General features: G+C 40.3%; 1 protein-coding gene across 6 annotated transcripts in view; it reads right to left on the bottom strand.

Moving 5' to 3' along the window:
* The window catches only part of TUT7 (terminal uridylyl transferase 7), a 65,035-nt gene that overhangs the window by 18,961 nt on the left and 21,377 nt on the right, over nt 1-24,697 (bottom strand). For 5 of the 6 annotated variants that reach the window (XM_066367862.1, XM_066367868.1, XM_066367867.1 and 2 more), the window contains exons 12-25: nt 22,494-22,674; nt 19,861-20,948; nt 19,332-19,482; nt 16,663-16,749; nt 15,295-15,395; nt 12,908-12,965; nt 8,666-8,769; nt 7,973-8,062; nt 7,420-7,533; nt 7,168-7,245; nt 6,165-6,342; nt 3,568-3,615; nt 3,400-3,491; nt 1,289-1,404 (exon numbers count right to left, since the gene is read on the bottom strand). In XM_066367862.1, the coding sequence (XP_066223959.1) occupies nt 1,289-1,404; nt 3,400-3,491; nt 3,568-3,615; nt 6,165-6,342; nt 7,168-7,245; nt 7,420-7,533; nt 7,973-8,062; nt 8,666-8,769; nt 12,908-12,965; nt 15,295-15,395; nt 16,663-16,749; nt 19,332-19,482; nt 19,861-20,948; nt 22,494-22,674 (2,486 nt within the window). The remainder of the gene's footprint in view (nt 1-1,288; nt 1,405-3,399; nt 3,492-3,567; nt 3,616-6,164; nt 6,343-7,167; nt 7,246-7,419; nt 7,534-7,972; nt 8,063-8,665; nt 8,770-12,907; nt 12,966-15,294; nt 15,396-16,662; nt 16,750-19,331; nt 19,483-19,860; nt 20,949-22,493; nt 22,675-24,697) is intronic. The other variant, XM_066367866.1, reaches the window with a different exon arrangement.

Here is a 24,697-nt window from a genome sequence, read left to right as displayed (position 1 = left end):
GGCGCTTCCCCTGTGTGCCCTGGCTGGGAATCAAACCCTGGACTTCCGTACGCCAGGCTGATGCTCTACCACTGAGCCAACCGGCCAGAGCCTGAGGAGCGAAACTTTCAATACATCCACGCACAGGCCTAGAAAAGGGACTAGATGGAAACAGGTTCAGAAGGGAGTGATAGTTATAAGGAGATTTAGATTCTTAAAATATTAAAATCACTTCTTCCTTGCTCAACATGATCAGTGACTATTATTTGAGTAAAAACAAAAAATGTACTACATAAGACCCTCAAATTCCAGATGACCAGTTTTTAAATGAGTATATTACTGTCCAGTTAAAAGCATCACTACTATCCTAAACAGTATGTTCTAAGCAAGCTACCCAAACCGTGTCCCCCAGCCCTCCTGGCACATGACGTAGAAGACAGCATGCTCACCAGACTGAGTAGGTCGCTATAACAATATGAAGGGTTAAAGTGTGTACAAGTGAAGACTCCTACAGTCTGGTAAACTGTCAGTTAGTCAAAATCCCCACATGGTACACCTCGGTTACTGAACATTAGATGTGTAACTGACATCCCGAAGGAACCAATTTCACTTTTCATTGACTGATATGATTCTAAACTTCTCACTACTGTAAAAGGGAAGAATTTTAGCTTCCTCTTTTCCATCCCAGCTGGAGAGGCCAATGACCAAATGATTGAGTAATGATTAGGACCATGACCAAAATTAGGAAAAGGGACCAGGCATGGGAGACTGTCACCTGTACTATGCAGTCCAGCCTCGTCATGTGCACTTAAGGTCGTATTTAAAATCATTTCATTTTCATTGTAAAAAATCTTAATTTTACCAGAGATATGCCGAATTTCCCACAAGTTTATTTTCTTTTTTTTTTATAGAGACAGAGAGAGAGAGTCAGAGAGAGGGATAGATAGGGACAGACAGGAATGGAGAGAGATGAGAAGCATCAATCATCAGTTTTTCCTTGCGACACCTTAGTTGTTCATTGATTGCCCTCTCATATGTGCCTTGACCAGGGGCCTTCAGCAGACCAAGTAACCCCTTGCTCAAGCCAGCAACCCTGGGTCCAAGCTGGTGAGCTTTTGCTCAAACCAGATGAGCCAGCGCTCAAGCTGGTGACCTCGGGGTCTCGAACCTGGGTCCTCTCCATCCCAGTCTTGACAATCTATCTACTGCTTGGTCAGGCAGTTTATTTTCTATTACAACAGAACCTCATTTGAAAGTTGATATATTACGAACATAAAAAAAAAACCATCCCTTTTGAATATTTACTTACCTTCTCCTCATAGGACAGTCCTTCATGAAGTGTCCAATTTTCCCACAAATTCGGCAACATCTATCATTTGGGGCCAGCTCTCCTTCAGTTAGCACATCTGGATCAAAAAAGTACTCCTAGCAAAACATAAATATATACAAATATAAACTATTAATATGAGATCAAAACATAAAAACTAATCTGACAGCTATCAGGATTCTTATATAGCAACACTGACACATCATTATTTTAATAAATATTACTTATGCTGTTTAATTTCAAAATCTAAAGCCATTATGAGGTGTAATTCAGAATAGTTTTACCTGAGCTCCATTTTTTGTTTACCCCTTTCCATTCTGCAGAACTCTTGCTTGTCCTTAACCACAAAGGTAGTTTTTCCCCAGCACAGTTCTAAATAAGAGCATTACATATCTCCATGACTTGGGGGTGGGGGTAGCTGAGGTCAGGTACAAAGGCTTGGCTTTTCTCAAAAAACAAAAGGCTAAAACCTAACGAACTGAGAAACATGATTTGCATTGTACAGACTACAGAGAAGCAGCTATGTGCTGTTGCTTTGTTTTGTTGTAGCTTCTGAAGGAAAATACCAGAAGGAAGGGAAGACGTTGGTCTGGCTTTAGCCTCTCCGCCATGGTAATTAAGGTGGGGGCCAGCAGCATCAGAATCACCTGGGAGCTTGTAAGAAATGCAAAGTCCTGGTCCCTACCCCAGACCTCCCAACTCAGAATCTGCATTTAACAAAATCCCCAGTGATGTCTGAACAAGTTTCAGAAGCACTGAAAGACTGCCACAGCAGTAACTAGCAAAAACTGGACACACAGATGAAATCAAATGCTAAATATGGCTATATACCAAACAGTTTAAGTTCATTAAAAGCGTCTTTTTCCAGAACCTTAGCGTATTTTTTTTTTTTTTTTTTTTTTAAATATTTTATTTATTCATTTTTAGAGAGGAGAGAGAGAGGGAGAGAGAGAGACAGAGAGGGAGAGAGAAAGGAGGGGGGAGGAGCTGGAAGCATCAACTCCCATATGTGCCTTGACCAGGCAAGCCCAGGGTTTTGAACCGGCGACCTCAGCATTTCCAGGTCGACGCTTTATCCACTGCACCACCACAGGTCAGGCCACCTTAGCGTATTTTAATGCAGAGAAGAAAACTTCATTCTAACACAAAACCCCCTCTCTCTCTTTTTCTTTTAACGAAAATATGGTGTTTTTTTTTTTGTTTGTTTTTCTGAAGCTGGAAACGGGGAGAGACAGACAGACCCCCACATGCGCCCGACCGGGATCCACCCACACACCCACCAGGGGGCGATGCTCTGCCCCTCCGGGCGTCACTCTGTCACGACCAGAGCCACTCTAGCGCCTGGGGCAGAGGCCAAGGAGCCATCCCCAGCGCCCGGCCATCTTTGCTCCAATGGAGACTCGCTGCGGGAGGGGAAGAGAGAGACAGAGAGGAAGCAGAGGGGGAGGGGTGGAGAAGCAGATGGGCGCTTCTCCTGTTTGCCCTGGCCGGGAATCGAACCTGGGACTTCTGCACGCCAGGCCGACGCTCTACCACTGAGCCAACCGGCCAGGGCGAAAATATGTTTTTATAATGCAATTCTGCTTTGTTTCCAATGAGTGCGGTTCAACAGAAGCCTATTAGGTTACAGAATACAATATACAGTTCTCAAGCACAGGCAGCACTGTCCCATTAAGGGGTTAATGATTACTCTTTACAACTAGAGTGATAAATAAATAAACGAAAATCTAGGCTCATGTGAGAGTGGAGGATGTCTTAGCTACATGCAATCAGGGCTGGCAGAGGTTGGCATGGTGTTCAATGCTGATGGCACAGCAATGCCACCTACATGTGTTACCAAGAGAAAGCAGCAGTACCAAAACTATTAATTTTCCCACCCAAATTCTACTTCTCCCAGTTCTCCTGGTGAACTGCCTCAAAACAGGTATGTTTTCAAAAAGGTTTCTAGGTATTTGTATTGTAATTGTTTATCTTGGCTAGACTCACCAGACTTTCAGAGCATTTAAGTTATCACTGAAGTAATGCATACAAATTAGGTGCTTAATAAGGGCTTTTAGAATTGTTTGTTTTTGGTATTTCCAACAGACACTTACCATTTTGGAGGGGTAGTCCTTTGGAAATCCTTTGACTGGAATACCAAATACTCTTCTACCATTAATAAATGCTTTCATTATAAAATTTGTCACTAAGAAGAAAAGAATAAAGGCTCAATTATATGAATTAAAAGATCACATTAATATTTATAAACAAAGTTAACTTACTTTTCCTTGATAATCCAGCTCCAAGATTATGATTCAAATCAAAGGGATCTAAGTAAAAAAAAAAGAGATAAGATAATCAAATAGAAAATGCCACTATTCATACAATATGTGGGCTAAACAAGAAAGTGTAACATAATTTATCATTAATAAAAGTATTAAATGACTGCTTTTTAAATGATTTTCAAATCTGTTATACAGCTAAGCAATATATATTTCCAAATATAAGGCAAGTTTTTTGTCAAGTGTCCATCAGAAAAGAGGGTGCTGCTTTACCGTTAAATCCTTATAAAATCCTTCAAGTTGCTTTATTTTGAACAATAAAATACCCTTTGGAGAAGACTATATTATACTTCCTGCTAGTTTTGCATGCATACAGAGGTCACAAATACATTTAAAACATTTAGCACTAAATGTTCCTGCCAATTAACAAGCTTTTAATTTTTATTTTTTTCATCTCAGTCTTAAAATTATTTCTTCAAAGAAACAAGCTTTTCAAAGCACACTTCAGAAACAGTTCATTATGGATGTCATAGAATGCACTCATAAGCTCAACTGAAACACACACAGGCAATGGCTACTTGGGTCTCAATTTTCAGTGAAGGCCTCATAAGAATTCCCTCATGTTCTTACATATTTGCACTTAAACCTCTTAGATGAGTGGATGTATGATGTGTTCTGGAACATTATTTGTTAGATGTCCCAGAAAGAGGCAGGAATGATGAGAAAGATGCCGATGTCCAAGATGGATGTGGGAACTGAATAAACTGGTTCATAAAATAAGTGGGGGTAAGCATTCTTTCTAATTTAAAGTACTATTTTATAAATAATTGTGGGGTTTTTGGTGACAGAGAGAGGGACAGATAAGGATAGAAAGGAGAAAAGAGAGATGAGAAGCATCAATTCTTCATTGTGGCACCTTAGTTGTTCATTGACTGCTTTTTCATATGTGCCTTGACTGGGGGGGGGGGGGGTACAGCAGAGCAAGTGACCTCTTGCTCAAGCCAGCAACCTTGGGCTTCAAGCCAGAGACCTTTGGGTTCAAGGCAGTGACCCCATGCTCAAATGGCGACCTTGGGGTTTTGAACATGGTTCCTCTGCATCCCAGTCTGACACTCTATCCACTGCCCCGCTGCCTGGTAAGGCTTATAAATGATTTAATATGAACTTATACTCATGATAATTCACAACTGAAATGGCACATGTAAATATTTATTTCTAGTAAATGCTTAAACACATATTCAAGAAAGAAAAAAAACCACTCTAAAACAAACAAAAAAAACCCAAAATCTTTTTTTGGGGGGGATCGTTTCATTGAAAAAATGAAAAATTTCACATATTAGTATATTCAAAAAAGGGTAAAGAAGCAAAAAGAGGCATCCTCCTGCTAGTCTGTTGTGCTCAAGATCTTCATTTGCTATTAAGGTTTTTACCTATTAGTAACTATATATAAATTTTGACATTTAGTTTGAACATGCTGAGTTTTTTCTTGCTGTTGAATGCAGGGATTCATGGACCACTGATTTTTGTAATTGATCGTTTATTTCTAATTTGTGGAATTTTAATTTAAAAAAGACCAGATGAAATTTAAGTGGGACTTTCAAAGCCACTTATCTTGAGGCTGGCTTATTCTTATTGTGACATTCCTTATTTCCAGTAAGTGTTCAATAACAGCAAAACATTTTGCCTGACCTGTGGTGGCACAGTGGATAAGTGTTGACCAGAAATGCTGAGGTCACTGGTTTGAAACCCTAGACTTGCCTGGTCAATGCACATACCAGAAGCAATCAATAAATAGCTAAAGTGAAGCAACTATGAGTTGATACTTCTCACTCCAGTCCCTGCCCCTCCTCACTCTCCTCTCTTGTAAAATCAATACATGAACCTGACCAGGTGGTGCACAGTGGATAGAGCGTCAGACTGGGATGCAGAGGACCCAGGTTTGAAACCTGAGGTCACTGGCTTGAATGCAGGCTCATCCGGCTTCAGTGGGCTCACCAGCTTGAGCACAGGGTTGCCAGCTTGAGAATGGTATCATAGACATGACCCCATGGTCACTGGGGCTGGAGCCCAAAGGTCACTGGCTTGAGCACAAGGTCACTAGCTTGAGCAAAGGGGTCACTTGCTCTGAAGCTCCCTGCCCCCGTCAAGGCACATATGAGAAAGCAATCAATGAACAACCAAGAAGACTAAGGAGTCGCAACAAAGAATTGATGCTTCTCATCTCTCTCCCTTCCTGCCTGTCTGTCCGTATCTGTCCCTCTCTGTCTCTGTCACAAAGAAAAAAAAAAAAAAATACATGAAATCTGTAGAAAAATAAAGATTTGTCATAGTGACAAAAGACTTAGATTTGTGAAAGGCCCCCCCCACACGAGGGCATTAGCCATTTAGCAGTAAATCTTTAGGTGGGAAACAGACACCTCCACCCGCACAGCAGCAATGGGATGGCTAAGCTGCATGTCTCAATCAGTGGTCAGGGCTGCCCTGGAAGAGCTCTGGCAGGGTGAAGAACAATGCCCTCCTAATTCAAACTCTATTCTACATCCAAAACAAACTAACTCTATCTTCTATTCAACTTTAAGTTTTGATATTATTTGTACCTTCAATAACAATGTATTTTGAGGTCCACTGTTTCTTAAAAGTTGTAAGCAGACTTTTTCTTCGGATACTAATAACATGTTCTTTAAAATCAAAATCTTCTGTGTAGAAACGAAGAAGTCCCAACCAGAGCTGCCCAACAGATTCTGTATTTTTTCCATATTCTGGCCAATAGGTGGACTAGAAATAGAAGAAAACAAGGGACATCATGCTCTATAGTGAAGTATTAACATCAATATTTGCTTGTACCTTACGAAGTAAATTTGAATTTATTTCTAATTAACTAGAGCTTATATAAACAAAGCATATAATTATTTAACTTTTCCCCCACATTTTAAAATACCATTTATATGAGTTTATTAATCTCTATCTCTATGACTTGGAGATAGGAGCAGCTCAGGGTTTTAAATGTCAAATCTTAAGAGTGCATGTTAGTGGAAGAACCTTGAAATAAATTTTAAGAGCCTTTCCAAGCTGTACAAAATCACAGAACAAATACTTTTTCTTTTTTTTTGTTTTATTCACTTTAGAGAGGAGAGAGAAAGGGAGAGAGAGAGACAGAGAGGGAGTGAGAGAGGAGAGAGAGACAGAGAGAGAAAGTGGGGAGGAGCTAGAAGCATCAACTCCCATATGTGCCTTGATCAGGCAAGCCCAGGGTTTCGAACCGGTGACCTCAGCATTTCCAGGTCGGCGCTTTATCCACCGCGCCACCACAGGTCAGGCCAAATACTTTTTCTTTGGAAAAAGTTACTAAACCTATCTGTAATTATTAAGCACTAAGAAATCATGGATGGATATAATCGCTAAAAACTCACCTGGCTTAATAAAAATGGTTTCAACTTCAAAGGAAAATCTGTATATGCTAGTTTATTTTTTTACTATCGCAATATAAATAAATATAACAAGTAATAATCTAATTGCTGATCATTTACGCTACAGCACAGTACAGCTAACTTTTTAGTCAAGAACATACAAAAAAAAAGTCTTTACTATTAAAATACGTACCAGTTCATCTATTTGATCAAAAAAATAAATATTCCAGCCATCAACAAATATTTCAGGTTTCTTTTCACCTTTGTATATCTGCAATCAATTTTTAAACTATTAGTATGGATTATAAACTTAATGGCACTGATATAAAAACTTGTAGCAAACTGTTAAAAATTTAACTACAGAACCACAGAATTTTTGAGAAGGAAGAGGGCTCAAAGATTACCCAGCTTTACAGATGAGAAATATAATTTCTTTTACTAATACCTCTTGAAGGACAGGAATGACCGGTGGCTTCCTCTGCTGGAGAAAATATAGCACCATAAGTGTGTATGCATATGACGATAAGCTGCCTCTGGACGCATCACCAATATCGCACATCTAGAGGGAGGAAAACCAAGGGATGCAAAGGAGAGATCACCAATATTTTCTGCCTGCAGCTGTTCTATTATCTCTAAAAGTAAGGCGCTTCTATAGGGCATTAATATAAAAATTACATTTTCAAATGCTAAAATGTGCCAACAAAACCAAGAAAGACCAATAAAAAACAGGAAAATCCAAAAGAAAACAAAGAACCCAACAAAGCAGTTGAACAATCAGTCATAAGCAAGATCAGATAATCATGTAAAATTTAACACAAAATTTTAGCTTGCTGGATAAAGCATCCCAAATAGTTAAAAGCTTTTGACATGGCTATAGTTCCTAAAAAAATACAAAACACACACACACACACACACACACATACACAGGCTTATGTTTTCAACAAGGTCAGAAGATGTAATAAAATTTCCTGATAAGTCGCAAGAGAAAGCATACTCACCTTTGTAAATACCTTCATGGTATAGCATAAATATTTCACTCTGGAATCAATGGCTGAATAAGCAGACAAGAGCCTTGTGTTATGAAGGGCCTGTTAAAAAAGGAAATTATGCTATAATGCTATCACTTAGAAGAAAAAGTTTTAAGCTAGAATATTCTGAAAAGGTTTATATTAATTTATTTTGGAATAAATACATTTAGACTAAAACTAATATAATATTTCTTTCCCAAAGATAAGCTTTATTAACTTACTAGATAATAAGAACTGCAAGTGACATTTGATTTCATGATTTATGTTAATATGTTCATAGTCTGAACATATCTAAAAAATAAGAGTTGTTAAAAAGAATCACTTGTAAGTAGATGGACAATTCCCCCAACCTGTCTTTAGGAGCCAGGGAGGTCCCATAAAACCCTGAAGCAAACCAGGTGAGAGAACAAAGATACACACATATACTCCAAAATTAAAATAAAGTTCAAGCCAAACAAAATGCCTGCCCCTCTGACCTCATTTGAAATGAATATACTAACATTAACTTAATTCTCTGTTATATCCCCATCCTCAGATCACTGCCACGCACAAAGCAAGTACTCATAAATAACCACTGACAGAATGAATGAAATGAAATGAATGGGTTAAGAGGCATTTGCTTCCCTTAATCTCCCTAAAGAAAAAGCCTAGAAGAAATCTTACCAATGTGTTATACAAACTGATGTCCACTTCTAAACCACTTCTCAAATGGTAGAACTTTACAATTGGCACCTTTGCTGTTGTAATAGGCAAGATGTTTCTCAGACCTAGGTATGAAATAAGAAAGTATCATTAAATTCTGGACATAGAAGCTCTTATGTGAACATTCCAATATAAAATGGATGTAAACTAACTTTGGCTTGGTTCACTGTAGTCACTAGGACTAGTTAAAGAATTCTGTTATTAACAAACTTCTGGGAAGACTCCTCTGGCAAAGTTTACATATGTTAAACACATCGATACGTGAAGTATAAGAATCAAGAAGGCAGCCACTGCTCTCCAGGAGCTCACTGGATCATCAGTGTATATACAGGGCTGTGAGTCAGATAAACACAGAATCTGTGAGTCTGGCTATATGCGCCTGACTTAATTCTCTTCAGATGACTATATGTAACATGGAGAATAGTCTATGGGACACTCATCTGAACCCTTAAAGCATGAAGCTAGAGGTGATGACAGTAGAAGGAATTGTATTTTTCAGTTCATTTCCAGAAGTTTCATTGTTGGTATTTAGGAGAGCAGTAGACTTTTGTATATTGATTTTATATGCTGCAACTTTACACTATTTGTTTATTGTTTCTAATACTTCTTTGGGAGTCATTGGGGTTTTCTATATACAGGATCATGTCATCTGCAAAAAGTGATACCTTTACTTCTTCTTTCCTGATATGGATGCCTTTTATTTCCTTCTCTTGCCTGATCGCTCTGGCCGAGACTTCCAACACAATGTTGAATACAAGTGGAGAAAGTTGGCAGCCTTGTCTCGTTCCTGACTTTAGAGCAGTGGTCGGCAAACTCATTAGTCAACAGAGCCAAATATCAACAGTACAACGATTGAAATTTCTTTTGAGAGCCAAATTTTTTAAACTTAAACTATATAGGTAGGTACATTCTTTATCAAGGTAGCGCCCGCACGTGGTATTTTGTGGAAGAGCCACACTCAAGAAGCAAAGAGCCACATGTGGCTTGCGAGCCGCAGTTTACCGACCACTGCTTTAAAGAAAAAGCTTTCATTTTTTGACCATTTAGTATATTAGCTGATGGTTTGTCATATATGGTCTTTATTATATTGAGGTACTTTCCTTCTATTCCAACTTTATTATTTTAAACATAAATGGATGTTGTTATCTTATCAAATGCCTTTTCTACATCTATTGGTAGAATCATGGAATTTTTGTCCTTAGTTTTGTTGACGTGATGTATTACACTGATCAATTTATGAATGTTGACCATCTTTGTGCTCCTGGAATGAATCCTACTTGATTGTGATGTACTATTCTTTTAATGTATAGCTGTATTCGATTTGCTAGTATTTTGTTTAGAATTTTTGCCATCTTTATTCATTCGCGATATTGTTCCATAGTCTTCTTTTTTTGTGTTGTCCTTGCCAGGTTTTGGTATGAGGGTTATGTTGGCCTCATAAAATGTGTTAAGAGAGTATTGCTTCTTCTTCTGTTTTTTGGAAGACTTTGAGAAGGATAGGTATCACATCATCTTTGAATATTTGGTAGCATTCACTAGTGTAGTCATCTGGTTCCAGACTTATTTTTGGGGAGATTTTTTATTGTTTCTACTTCCTCCCTCCTTATGGGTCTATTTAGGTTTTCCACTTCAAGACTCAGTCTAGAAAAACTGTCTAGTTCTAGGAATTTATCCATTTCATCTAGATTGTTGAATTTGGTGGCATATAATCTTTCATAGTATTATAATATGATCCTTTGTGTATCTACGAAGTCTGCAGTAATTTTTCCTCTTTCATTTCAGATTTCGTTTATATGAGTCATTTCTCTTTATTCCTTAGTCTAGCCAGAGGTTTGTCAATTTTATTGATCTTTTCAAAGAATCAGCTTTTGTTGTATTTTTCTCATATTTTCTTCTCTTTTTCATTTAGTTCTGCTTTCATTTGTACAAGATTTCTGTGTGACTGAGATTGCTTTATGAAGATTTTTCATTTTCTTTCTGAACTACATCTCTTTCTTTTGTAACCATGGTATTCATTTTCTTCTGCCTTCATTTGAGAGTGGTATTAAGAAATCAGACAAAAAACAACTAAAAAAATTAATTAAAAATACAATAGAAAAAAATCAAAATACTAAAAAAAGATAAAAACCACAAAGAACAAAAATATAATAAAAAACAAACAAAACACTCACAAAAATAAAGAAAAACAAAAAAGAAAATTCAAAAGAAGAAAAAAATTTCAGCCCTGGTGGCTTGGCTCAGTGGTAGATTGTTGGCCTGATGTCTGGAAATTTTGGGTTCAATTCCTGGTCAGGACACACAAAAGTGACCATCTGCTTCTCCACTCTGCCTCCTCCTTCTCTGTCTCTCTCTTGTCCCCTCCTGCAGCCATGGCTTGAATGAGCAGGTTAGCCGCAGGTGCTGAGGATGGCTCCATGGCCTTGCCTCAGGCTCTAGAATAGTTCGCTTGCCCAGGAACGGAGGAGTGGCCCTAGATGAGCAGAGCATCAGCCCCAGATGGGGGGTTGCCAGGTGGATCCAGTCAGGGCGCATGTGGGAGCCTGTTTCTCTGCCTCTCACTTGATTAAAAAAAAAATCGTTCTGAGAGGTTTTTCTGTTTTCTTCCAGTAGATGGCACTGGATTACAAATTTTGGCTCTGCAATTCCTGGTTGACCTTTGCTGAGATATTGCTGTCATAATGATGGGTGGAACACGTTAAGGGCTTTATACTTTAGCAATGACGATCTCAAGCCTCCAGGAGCTCCTCCCCATGTCTTGACAAGACTGGGGGTCCAGATACAAAGCACCTCTGTTCTTTAGGGGAAAGAGTGGCTCTGTAGAACTAGCTGTGGGGTATGTCTTGGCTACTCTCCGTATCCCACGAGGGGAGGGAGGTGAGATCTGGGAGGCCATACTTGTTTTTCTGTCCTTGTGCCAAGGGTGGGCTGCTGGCAAACTGCAGGAACATGGCCGTCGTGACCCCTCGTTCTGCCCCTGCTTTGGTTTAGTATCTCCCCCACTGTCCCTCAAGGAGGCCTCTCCCTTCTCTGGAGCCCTGGCATACAAAAACCCAGGCAGTCCATGTTTCCCTCCTGTCTGGAGATCAACTGGGAGTGTGTCTTATCTTCCGACCCTCGCTTCTCAACCTTTCCCACCTTTAGTTGGTATCACCCACGGCTCTCTTCAGGCAAACCTGCAAGCCCAGCTAGTATTCTTTTGCTGTATTATAGTGTTAAACTTGTTGAAATTTCAAAGGGAGAGATCAAAGGTATCTCTCACACCACCATTACTCTGATATCTGAATCCGAAACTCAGTAAATTCTAAGTATGCTCTCTCTCTTTCCCCACAACTTTTTCCTTTAGGCATGTCTCTTTGCCTTCTCTCTCCTAAGCTTCAAGAGCCCTTCTTTTGCCTCTGTAACTTATTTCCTGAGCCCATACAGGCCAGCTGGCTCACTTCCTCCAAAGCTCATTTCTACCTCTATGACTCTGTAAATAAACTTTGGCTTATAAAACACACACACACACACACACACACACACACACACACACACACACACACGGCTCAAAAAATTAGGGGATATTTCAAAATGAATATGAAGTGACAAAAAAAGCATTTAATTTTTTTTTTTTTTTGTATTTTTCTGAAGCTGGAAACGGGGAGAAACAGTCAGACAGACTCCCGCATGCGCCTGACCGGGATCCACCCGGCATGCCCACAAGGGGGCGACGCTCTGCCCACCAGGGGGCGATGCTCTGCCCCTCCGGGGCATCGCTGTCGCGACCAGAGCCACTCTAGTGCCTGGGGCAGAGGCCAAGGAGCCATCCCCAGCGCCTGGGCCATCTTTGCTCCAATGGAGCCTCGCTGCAGGAGGGGAAGAGAGAGACAGAAAGGAAGAAGAGGGGGAAGGGTGGAGAAGCAGATGGGCGCTTCTCCTGTGTGCCCTGGCCAGAAATCGAACCCGGGACTTCTGTACGGCAGGCTGACGCTCTACCACTGAGCCAACCGGCCAGGGCCTAATTTTTTTATTAAACAAGAACATGAGAAAAAGCAAATGACAAGTCAAAGAAAGTTGATTATGCAAATGAGATGCAAAACCAACTTTTATTTCATTGGTGAAAATGCACTATACAAAAGGCTGAAAGTACTGGAGTATCTGCACATTCCCTGACCCCCTAATTTTTGTGAGCAGTGTATATTTGGGAAAAGTTTATAGAGATACCTGAATGTTTTTTGAGGACTCTTGCCAATTCTTCAATAGTTCTTACACAGTCCAACCCCTGCAACAAAATGAAATAAAGCTCTGAACAAAAAATGGAAGACAGGTCTCTATCTATAACCTGGTTATAGTTTCCATTACCTTCAGAAATAATGAAATTAACTTCAAATGATTCCATGCATATTTTCCCCTTTTAAGTGAGCATTAATTAGTATTCATAGGAAATATTATAAGGATATAAAACCCCAATACACGCTACTTACTAAATGCCTTTGGAGGCTCAACAAAGGCAGAAATCAGAGCCCCAGGAAAGTCTCAGAACCAGTGAGGACCTCCACTTTTCTCCTCTTGGTAATTACGCTACTAAGAAACACCCTGTGCCAGCATAAATGAGAGGGAGCTTCTGTGACCTAATTCAGTGGTCCCCAACCTTTTTTGGGCCAAAGACCAGTTTAATGTCAGAAAATATTTTCACGGACCGGCCTTTAGGGTGGGACGGATAAATGCACAAAATAAAATTATGCGAGTGGGCCCTGGCTGGTTGGCTCAGCGGTAGAGCGTCGGCCTGGCATGCGGGGGACCCAGGTTCAATTCCCGGCCAGGGCACATAGGAGAAGCGCCCATTTGCTTCTCCACCCCCACCCCCTCCTTCCTCTCTCTCTCTTCCCCTCCCGCAGCCAGGGCTCCATTGGAGCAAAGATGGCCCGGGCGCTGGGGATGGCTCCTTGGCCTCTGCCCCAGGCGCTAGAGTGGCTCTGGTTGCGGCAGAGCACCGCCCCCTGGTGGGCAGAGCATCGCCCCTGGTGGGCGTGCCGGGTGGATCCCGGTCGGGCTCATGCGGGAGTCTGTCTGACTGTCTCTCCCCGTTTCCAGCTTCAGAAAAATATAAAAAAAAAAAAAAAAAAAAAAAAATTATGCGAGCGGCATAAAAACTGTGGTATTTTTAAATATAATTGTTGAATTTAAGAGGCAAGTTTCAAGAGTGAGTGTTAGACATATGTAACAGAGGGAATCTGGTCATTTATTAAAAATAAAACATCGTTCAGACTTAAATATAAATAAAACGGAAATAATGTAAGTTATTTATTCTTCCTCTGCGGACCGGTACCAAATGGCCCACAGACCAGTACCATGGCCCGGGGGTTGGGGACCACTGACCTAATTTACTCTGAGTAGACCTTCATTATGGTTTCATGAAGAGCTGATGAACTGCTGTGGAGAGTGATTAAGCACAAATTATTTCTCCAAAGGACTAGCCAAAAATGTAACATAGAAAATGAAAGTCATATGGCCAATGAGTATTTCAAATAAATCATACTTAAAAAAATTTGGGATGACCCTTTCCAATATAATATAAGCCTTTTTTAGGTTAAATATATTCCAAAATATAGTTGAAATTTTGTTTTAGAAATGCTTTCAAAACTAGTTTATAAATCATGTAAAAATTCCATCTTGATGAGGTACATTAAGGTCATTCTATATATAAATCCCAATATTGCTTATCTACCTTATTCATTAAAGCTGGGCTTATTTTCCCAAATAAGATATCCTCAAAAGACAAAGACTTGAAACTAAAGAAAGGCATAAAAAGGTCTTAGGCAAAAGCAGCACCACGTGTGTAGATATACAGTATTTGAACTATAAAAAATTTTTAAAGAGTAGGAATTCAGTATTTCTCAGACTTTATACCTTTTCACAATATATTATATTTTGTAAAAGTTTTCGTAAGCACTAGAGCCAGCACACCTTTTCTTTTGTTGACCACACGGCCTATTGAAACTACTTAATTCTACAGTTATAGAGTGAAAGCGGCAGTAGACAACACATAAAGGAAGGGGTGGGGCTATATACTAATGAAACTGTATTCACAAAACAGGCAGAGGAAGAATTCGGCCTGTGGACCATAGTGTTTGCTGATTGCTGACATAACATGATCCAAGTTGATATACATAACAATCTCCTGAACCAAGAAGACCAGAATTACCATTTCCATTTTAGAAATTATCAACCAAAGACCATATATGTATTCAAGTTTATTTTGAATCAAGGTCTACAGACTTGAACACTTTTGTCATTATAGCACATTGCATGCCACTAATAATCTATTCACCTTATGTGGGTCTATGCATCTAAGTCAGCCTAGTGGCCATGGTGATGGGACATGGGAGAGGCTGGTTTGGCATTCTAGAATTTCCAGATGTCACTTTCAAATCCATGTTGTACTACAGGTTGAAAGTACAAGCCTTTCTACTCCTCACACACACCTCTAAACTCTTACTGTACTGAACAGATTGTGTCCTGATAAATTTGGAAAACACCAAGCTGTACTGTCAGTCAGGACTGTCAAATCACACTGCCACAGCAAATGGAAATTGATGTGGTCACCGTACCTCAGCAGTTTCAAGTCCATTAATTGTCATACAGATGTCAAGGTCACTCTGTTTGAACCCAAATCCATTTTTGGAAGAGCCAAACAAGCTCAATTTAGTTCCTGTTAGGGATATATGAAAAATAATAACTAATTACCTGAGAACATAAATTTTCAGATCAAAAGGGCCCACTCCTGAATCAAAGTACCCAGTTAACTATCATATATTTATCTCATAATTATGTTCTCCTATTAATCAGTCATTATATTATTTTCTCTCAAACTTTAAATAAATACAAGCTCTATGTGACATCAAAGATTACAAAGTTCCACTTTATTCTTTTAAAAAATTTTCCCCATTGATTTGAGAAAGAGAGAAAGGAGAAGAGAGAGAGTGGAAGGGAGGAAAGGAGGTGGAAGAAGAGGAGGAAGAGGGGATGAGAGAGGAATGGAGAGACAGAGAAGCATCAACTCGTTCTTTTTTTTTATTATTATTTTATTTCATTTTATTTTTAAGTGATAAGTAGGGAGGCAGAGAAGCAGATTCCCGCATGCGCCCAGACTGAGATGCACCCAGCAAGTCCACTAGGGGGTGATGCTCTGCCCATCTGGGGCCATTGCTCCATTGCTTGGCAACTGAGCTATTTTAGTGCCTGAGGCGAGGCCATGGAGCCATCCTCAGGGCCTGGGGCCAACTTCCTCCAATTCAGCCATGGCTGCGAAAGAAGAGATAGAAAAAAAGAGAGGGAGGGAGGGGAGGAGAAGCAGATGGTCGCTTATCCTGTGTGCACTGACTGGGAATTGAACCTGGGACACCCACATGCCAGGCTGATGCTCTACCACTGAGCCAACCAGCGAAGGCCTTGTTTTTCTACTTATTTATTCCATTTAGTGGTGCACCCACTGGCTGCTTCTCACATGTGCCCTGATGGGGGATGGACGCACAACCTATATGTGGCAGGACCACGCTATACCCACTTAGTTACCCAGCCAGAAGCATGCCACTTTATTCTTAAACATAAGGAAATTTTGGATAAAATGTGGCTCACCTAAACATATTTAATAGTGTAAGCTAACTACTTTCTAAAAATTCACTTTTCAGAGGTGTAAACTTAATATATAACACTCAATAAAATTCACTTTGTGGCATCTGCTAAGAGAAATTCTATACTGTAACTGTCTTCTCTGTTGGAAAATTCATATTGGGCAGACCACAGACCATCCAAGGTATGGTCTGTGGTGACCTCCAGTCACACAACTGGAGCTCTGTCCCTATCACTACATGATTACTATGTCATTATTCACAAAATTAAAATGACTATAACACATCGACGCTTTCTAAAGGAAGATTATGCTACCTTTCTTTTCTTAAAGTTAAAAAATGATTTACCTGGAAACTCCTGTCTTATGAAACTTTCTAGGTTTTGTCGAATATGTTCACGAGCCTGATCTTCTATAACAGTTGGTGAAAAATCCTCTGTTTAAAATAAATAGAAAGATTCAGAAACAAATATTCTTCACATTCTCTGAAAACTATTTTCAATAAAATAAAAGCTAACAGCCATAAGGGGAAAAAATCCTAAATTTTGTGTTTTCTTGGTAGACAGCATAGACCAGGGGTCCCCAAACTGCGGCCCCCTGAGGCCATTTATCCAGCCCCTGCCGCACTTCTGGAAGGGGCACCTCTTTCACTGGTGGTCAGTGAGAGGAGCACAGGATGTGGTGTTGCTCACGTACAGTACTACTACCAGTGATGCAGGATGCACACGTCACAGCTCCAGAAGCGCGTCATATCACTTGTTACGGCTAGCAGTGACAAATATGGAACCGGACATTGACCATCTCATTAGCCAAAAGCAGGCCCATAGTTCCCATTGAAATACTGGTCAGTTTGTTGATTTCAATTTACTTATTCTTTATTTTAAATATTGTATTTGTTCCCGTTCTGCTTTTTTACTTTAAAATAAGATATGTGCAGTGTGCATAGGGATTTGTTCATAGTATTTTTTTATAGGCCGGCCCTCCAAAGGTCTGAGGGACAGTGAACTGGCCCCCTGTGTAAAAAGTTTGGGGACCCCTGGCATAGACAGTGCAGAATAATAAGGTCTTCAAAAAAAAAAAAAAAAGATTCTATCCCCAAGAACTGCTTCAGGAAACGAATCTGAACGAGGGTTCCAGTACTAGCATCAAAGACCTAGGCCTCTAAAAGGGTGGCCTTCGGGGAACTCTCCCCAGAGTTTGAATATAAAAGTTTGTGAGCATGTGCATATATATTTTTAAGGAAGAACTACAGTTTCTTTTCATAGCTTATAACCTCCAAAAAGGTTTAAAAAATCACTCATTAATAAATGTCTTCTAGCACAGACATCTCAAAATGCAGCAATGTGATGCCTCAAGTTCTAGTCTAAGGAGCTGCAGCCCTCTACTTTAAAAGTTTTTTCTTTGCAGAAATTTAAATCTCTCTATACAAATGCTTCTCAAAGCTGGTGTTTCTTACAGGGCTGTTCTGTTATGCATGCTATTAATTAGTGTTAACCAAAGGTATTCTATGCTCAGAACTTGGAAATGTAGAAGAATTAAATAAATAAATTCTTTAGTATAACATTTCTTAGAAGCCTTTACTATGCTAATGTGCCTGTGAATCTCTAAGAGAGGGAACTTCTCTACTTGACCTGTGAAATAATTCTTGTCACAAAATAATATTAACTGTACCTAGAAATACATTTCAAGAAAAAGCAGTTAGGAAATGATAGTACTTTAGTCATAAGACTCTAAAGATCTTCCGTCTCTGCCCCTTTTTTTTAAGTGAGAAGGGAGATAGTGAGACAGACTCCCACATGTACCCTAACCAGGATCCACCTGCCAACCCCTATCTGGGGCCGATGCTCAAATCAACTGAACTGTTTTTAGCACCTGAAGCAGATGTTCAGACCAATGAGCTATCCTCAGCACCTGGGGCCAATGCTTGAGCCACTGGCTGCAGGAGGGGAAGAGGAAGAGAAGGAAGAGAGAAGTAGATGGTCGTGTCTCTTATGTGCCTTGATCAGGAATTGAACCTGGGATGCCTGTATGCCAGGCCAACACTCTATCCACTGAACCACCCAACCAGGGCCCTCCCTTCTCTGTCTTTAACAACAATTTACTGTGTGGCCCAAATGGAAAAGGACACACAGAACATTGTGGATACAACGGAGAATGGAACAGATTTAGTTCCTGTAACAGAGCTAGCAGGTTGATTCAGATGACTCTCCAGAGAATGTTAATGTGTTTTTTTTGTTGTTTTTTTTTTGTTTTTTTTTTTTTTACAGAGACAGAGAGAGAGTCAGAGAGAGAGGGATAGATAGGGACAGACAGACAGGAACGGAGAGAGATGAGAAGCATCGATCATCAGTTTTTTGTTGCGACACCTTAGATGTTCATTGATTGCTTTCTCATATGTGCCTTGACCATGGGCATTCAGCAGACCAAGCCATCCTTGCTCGAGCCAGCGACCTTGGGTCCAAGCTGGTGAGCTTTTGCTCCAATCAGTTGAGCCTGCGCTCAAGCTGGTGACCTCGGGGTCTCAAACCTGGGTCCTTCCGCATCCCAGTCCGACGCTCTATCCACTGTGCCACTGCCTGGTCAGGCTTAATGTGATTTTTTTTTTTTTTTTTTGTATTTTTCTGAAGTTGGAAACGGGGAGGCAGTCAGACAGACTCCCGCATGTGCCCGATCGGGATCCACCAGGCATGCCCACCAGGGGGCGATGCTCTGCCCACCTTGGGCGTCGCTCTGTTGCAATCAGAGCCATTCTAGCGCCTGAGGCAGAGGCCACAGAGCCATCCTCAGCGCCTGGGCCAACTCTGCTCCAGTGGAGCCTTGGCTACGGGAGGGGAAGAGAGAGACAGAGAGGAAAGAGAGAGGGAGGGGTGGAGAAGCAGATGGGCGCTTCTCCTGTGTGCCCTGGCCGGGAATCAAACCCGGGACTCCTGCACGCTAGGCCGACGCGCTACCACTGAGCCAACTGGCCAGGGCCTAATGTGATATTTTAACAAATCAAAAGAAACGTTAATAACTTACTATAACACTGGATGCACACTTGATCGAGGATACTGGAAAATTTGGGAGTTAATGGTGGCAAAGGTTCCAGCTGGATTCTTTTGAAGTCTTCAGGGCAGTCCTTCTTCAGATGGCCCTCTCTTTTGCATAAACTGCACACTACTGTAGGAGACTGCAGGAAAAGGGTAAGGCAAAGCAAGACTTGAAACTTTCTTTGCCAACTAAAGGGTTCCGAATCTTTTTTTTTAAAGTATACAGTCTACTCCTCATGTTCCAAAGGAATGAAAACATACTGTGCAGCTATTGCAAACTATCTGAGATACGGACCCCCTAATGGCATCCTCAAGAGGCAAAGGCAGTTATCTTCACAACCAACCTTCCCTTGCTCCCATGCAAATTCCAATGGGTCTAAGGAGAGTGGACCAGGTACTGGAGTGAAAAACCAACTCATTAACCACTACCTGTTCTAGTATATAAAATTGAAATCACATGCATTACAACAGTTTCAAGTCTCCCAGTTCTATGACTAGAACTGGCATTGATTACCTACCTTGCCTTTGGTGAAGGTGAGTTTACTAAATTCATAGAAGAAATCACATGGACCCACATTTGAATTTTCTTCAGATGTATTTTTATCCTCAAGACTGACTTTGTTAAGTTCCATTAGTAGAGCGCCATCCACATCTTTTCCACATTCCTCCGAGTCTTCACACTTAGAATCGCCAACCTCCTCATCCTCCTCAGACAAGGCATCCTCATCCCCTGATCTAGTGCACGCATTGTCTAGCTCATCTTCATTAGCAACGTCTTCCTCACCTCCTTTTTGGGTGAGGGACAGTCTGGGTTCTTCATCCTCCTCTTCCTCGTTCTCCTCATCAGAGTGAATAACTCCTGATGTCTGGCCCTGTCTTGCAGGGGCAAGGTGGCTTAGAGCGTCTTCTAGTTCATCAGTACCTTCTAAGCTCTCTTCATCAACATCAATGTTATTATCTAAAGTAGCAAGTTCCTCACACTCTTTAGCTGTAGGATTCTGGAAGGCTTCTAAATCCAAACTAGTGTCGGTGTCAGTATTGCGTGTGTTACCAGAGATGAGAGGCTCCCCCTGTTCATTACTGCTTAAATCTTGAGCATCACCAGTTGAAGGATGCTTGCCCTCCTTTCCAATTTTCTCTTTCTCACTTTTACTTCCTGTTTCTTGATGGTGTACATTAACTTCCTCATGGTCATCACAACTGACAGCTGTCTTGACAAAGTCTGAGTTTTCCAGGTGTACACTGATGTGTGTCTTTATTGTTTCCTCTGTTGGTGGGCTTCCAGCACTTTCAGAAGTCTCTTTAATAGTAACTGTCTGTGACCTGCCTATGTTCGCAGCTGAACTGGGAACACTAGGACCTTGAGCCACAACTGAGCTTTTGAGTTTATCATTTTTTGCTTGTAAATCTGGATCACGCTTTGCTACTTCTTTAGAATGTTCTGAAATACATGTTCCAGTACTCAGAGGCTTTGAAAGGCTAGATTTTGTAATTTTGTGTGGAAGAGCAAAATATTTATACGTTGTCCTTAAACAATGAAGTATATATTCAAACACAGGTTGATTATTTAGGGTCCTTGCCACATTTCTTTTAACAGAGTAGGGATCTGAAATGGAAAAAAGAATGCACCACTAAATACATTTGTATTATATTATGTGTTTTAAAAATTAGCCTGTTTTGGGTAAAAACAGACAACAAATAAAGAATTGTAAAATTTAGTATGTATCTTATATGTGCTTTTAAACACTTGGGGGTGGAAAAGATATAGTTTAAAAACAAAAAGAAATGTTTCCTTAAAGATCTGCTATACAAGGAGACCCCGGTGTTCCGAATCAGTACCCCTTTCCCTATTTTGCTCCGTGACTGTGGAGGTAAAAAAAGATGTCCATGAGTGTGGCTCCCGTGCCCGGGGAGGGAGGGCTTCCCGCCAGGCTCTGCTGAGTGCTCTGCCTCCCCACTCAGCCAGGCCCTGCGGTGTGTACAGCTTACCTCCACTCTTCTGCCCTGGGAAGCCCCATCACTGAAATGGCTGGACTGAATTCAGGGGCGAGAGGGAGGCACCAGAAGGAGACACCAGTTCTCTCAATCTTTTCTCCTCCCCTAGACTCCAGCAGGTTAGGCAATTGGCCAGAAGAGCTGAGCCACAGAAACTGCAGGGGAGGGTTTGAAAATGTGAGATCCCTATGACTACACACAGCATTTATGCAAAATGCAAAAAATCCCTCTTATGCAATAGAAAGCTTGAAAAAAAAATCAAGCAAAAATAAGAGAATTCCATTTAGGAGACTCTTTAAATTACTTAAAGGAGGAGAAGTAAGATTTCTAGAGGGGTTTTAACCTCCTGACTTTGAAAGCTGAGAAGAGCTAGTTCATTTAATAAAGTCTATGGGGCACATCAGTGTGTCTCTTATACAATGAGCCTTCACTAGAAAAAGTGCTTTTACAATTAAGTTCTGTTACTGCAGATATTCCAAAAATAACTATCCTTTCTATGGTGAGGAATCTAACAATGAATGTTTTTTTTCATGAGGAAAAGTATTTAATTCAACCTGTTAAACTAAACAACATCAATAACAATTCATGAAAAGACTGAATCAGAAAGTAAAGGAATGAGAATATTAACAGAGGAGAGGGGACCTGCCCGGGCCGGAAAGCTTAGCTGATACAGTGTCGGCCCGAGCACAGAGCTTCCTGGTTGGATCCCTGGTCAGGGCACATACAGAAACAGATCGATGTTCCTGTCTTTTCCTCTCTCTCTCCTTTCATTTTTCTCTAAAATCAATCAATCGATAAAATAAACAAACAAACAATAAAAGAGGAGAGGGTATTTTTACGTCACTGGGAAAAAACTTTTTAAGGGTTCAAGTTGTTAAGCAATTTACAAAGAAAGCAAGGACTCAGCCAGCCATTATTTTAGTTGCTTCAGTAATTAAGATGCCCTATTGTTGCACTTAAAAAACTCAAAATGAGCAGTTTGGTCCCTTGGAATGACCCACGGTAACACATGCAAGAGTCTAATTATTTATTTCACTTCTGAGGTCAGGCCTACCTTACATGTAGGAGCCAAAAAGAGAATGAAATAAAAAGCATGCTGTTGAAACTGTTACCTTTTTTAAAAAAAGAAAAATTAAAGATAAACATTTTGAGATACCTTCAATGGCAATGCGCTTTTTGGGCCAATCCTTTGATTCACGAGATATCATCTCTTTGACTCGAATACTTATCACTAAATCAGCCAAATTAAATTCTAAGGCATAGAATCGAAGCAATTCCACCCAGAGCTGCCCAACTGGTACTGAAGGCTGGTGTTTTGAATCAAATATTAATGGTACCTATTAATAGCAAAGAGAAAACACAAGTTGCTTCAGTTGTTAGCACAATCTGAAAAAATAGAGAGCATTCAAAAGAATCAAAATTTTAAAACCTGAAAAACCTTTTCAAAGATAGGAATTGGCAAACCATTTAGATAAATCAGTCTAGTTTCAATTTTGCCTGTAGGAAAATAGCATTCCTTCACTACACTGCTGGGATTAGAATACTTTAAAATCTGTCATTATCTTAAGAATAGGCAGAAGTTGTCCATAATCAGGCAGCACTCCTAATTTTGAAGTTTTAATGACAGATGAAGAGAACTGTGCGTCTATTCCTGCTCTTGGCACTGAGCTCTCCCTCTCTCTGCCGCTGCAGGGTGCCTTTACAATGTTACACACGGAAAGGGCAGCGATTCAAAGCACAGAGCAGAAGGAAAATGGTTTCATTTGCTCTGAAAAGCTACATAAACTCACTGAATCTGCCAGTGATTTTAAAGTCAAATAACTCTTGATATCAGAAATTAACACTAGATTTACATTCATAGACTCTTGACAAGTTGGAACACACTGTGATGTAATATACTGAAAAGCACATAAACCTTCGAATAGAAAAAAAAATCATAAAAGTGTCCAATACTATTTCTGCCACTTCACAGTTCTTAACTGCTCTGGACTTAGCATCTTCATTCTCAGTTGGCAGTATAGCACAGTGGCAAGAGAACTGGCTTTGGAATAAGATACGCTTAGGTTTGAAATACTAGCTGTGCATGATCCTAGTCAAGGTATATGAGCTGTCTAAGCCTCAGTTTCCTCATGTGAACAATGGGGATCACAGTACCCACCTCATAGGGTTGTTGGGAGGACTGAGTGAGAGAGTATCTGAAAAGAGCTTAGCACAGTGCCTGGCACACATGTTCAAAAAATGGTCGCTACCATTATCTGCAGAGTAGGGATGATACCACCTATAACACAGGATAGTTATGAGGATTAAATCAGAAACAAGGGAAAGCAGACTTGGTTGCTGTCTGTATTTTTTCACTTAGATATAATTTTTTAAGTACAAGAAATCCATTTATCACTGAAACATAATGTCATAACTGTAAGATGCTCTTAAGAGGTAAGCTAGTCCAATTCCCGTATATTACAAAACAAGAAACTGAAGCCAGAGAGGTCCCACTGCTCGTCAGTGGCAGAATGAGAACCGTGTCTCCCACCCCAGTACAGAGCTCTTTCAACACACCATGCACTTTCAACAGTGTGTAAATCTCACTTTCAGAAATGGCAGCAGCAACATTACTCTCTCCTAATAGCATAAAAATGTAAAACTGAAATATTTAATTGGACCTATAGTAATAGCTTTTCCTTTTAAGGTATACAAATTTGTCCTAATTGCACTTTAATATGTGAAGCTTCAAAACAAGTGGTATATGGTATTTTACTAGCCACTAAATCGCAACCACGAAGGTTTTGTCTAATAAGACAAAGTCATCGGGTGGATTTACAAAACAGAACTGGTTGAAAATGGAAGTTGTCTATGTCCCAAACACTGTAGTTGAGGACACAAAGAAACTCCCAGAAATTGAAAGCCTCGTTAAATTTCAGCTCTTTATCCATAAGCCTTACTCAGCATCACTAAGGATTTTTAAGCATCTCACGGAAATGACTCTATAATACCATGATATGGAACTTAAGAGACCTTTGACTTATTTTGACTAGTGCTACTTAAGCAGTTTTGTCATTGCTGTTTTGTTTTTCTAATGAGAACACTTTCCTTTTTGGCACTGAGTTTAGTATTCCATAAACCAATGACCCTATGAGAGGGTACCAATATCATCCCCATTTGTAAGTGAGGAAACTGGGGCACAGAAAGGTGAAGTCACTTGCCCAAGGACACACAGCTAGAAAAGAGGAGAGCGGGATACAAATTCACATCTTCTGGCTCCACAGCCTGTGCTCTTATCCACTACTGGAACCCCAAATAAGACACAGATCAATGCGTTGCTGTGCTGGTGGCAGCAAAGAGAGGTACTGCTTCTGCAGTGCC

Source organism: Saccopteryx leptura, chromosome 2 (assembly GCF_036850995.1).
Source record: "Saccopteryx leptura isolate mSacLep1 chromosome 2, mSacLep1_pri_phased_curated, whole genome shotgun sequence".
Lineage (NCBI taxonomy): Eukaryota > Metazoa > Chordata > Mammalia > Chiroptera > Emballonuridae > Saccopteryx > Saccopteryx leptura.
Note: the sequence above shows the minus strand (reverse complement) of the source record. Positions and strands in the feature narration are given on the sequence as shown.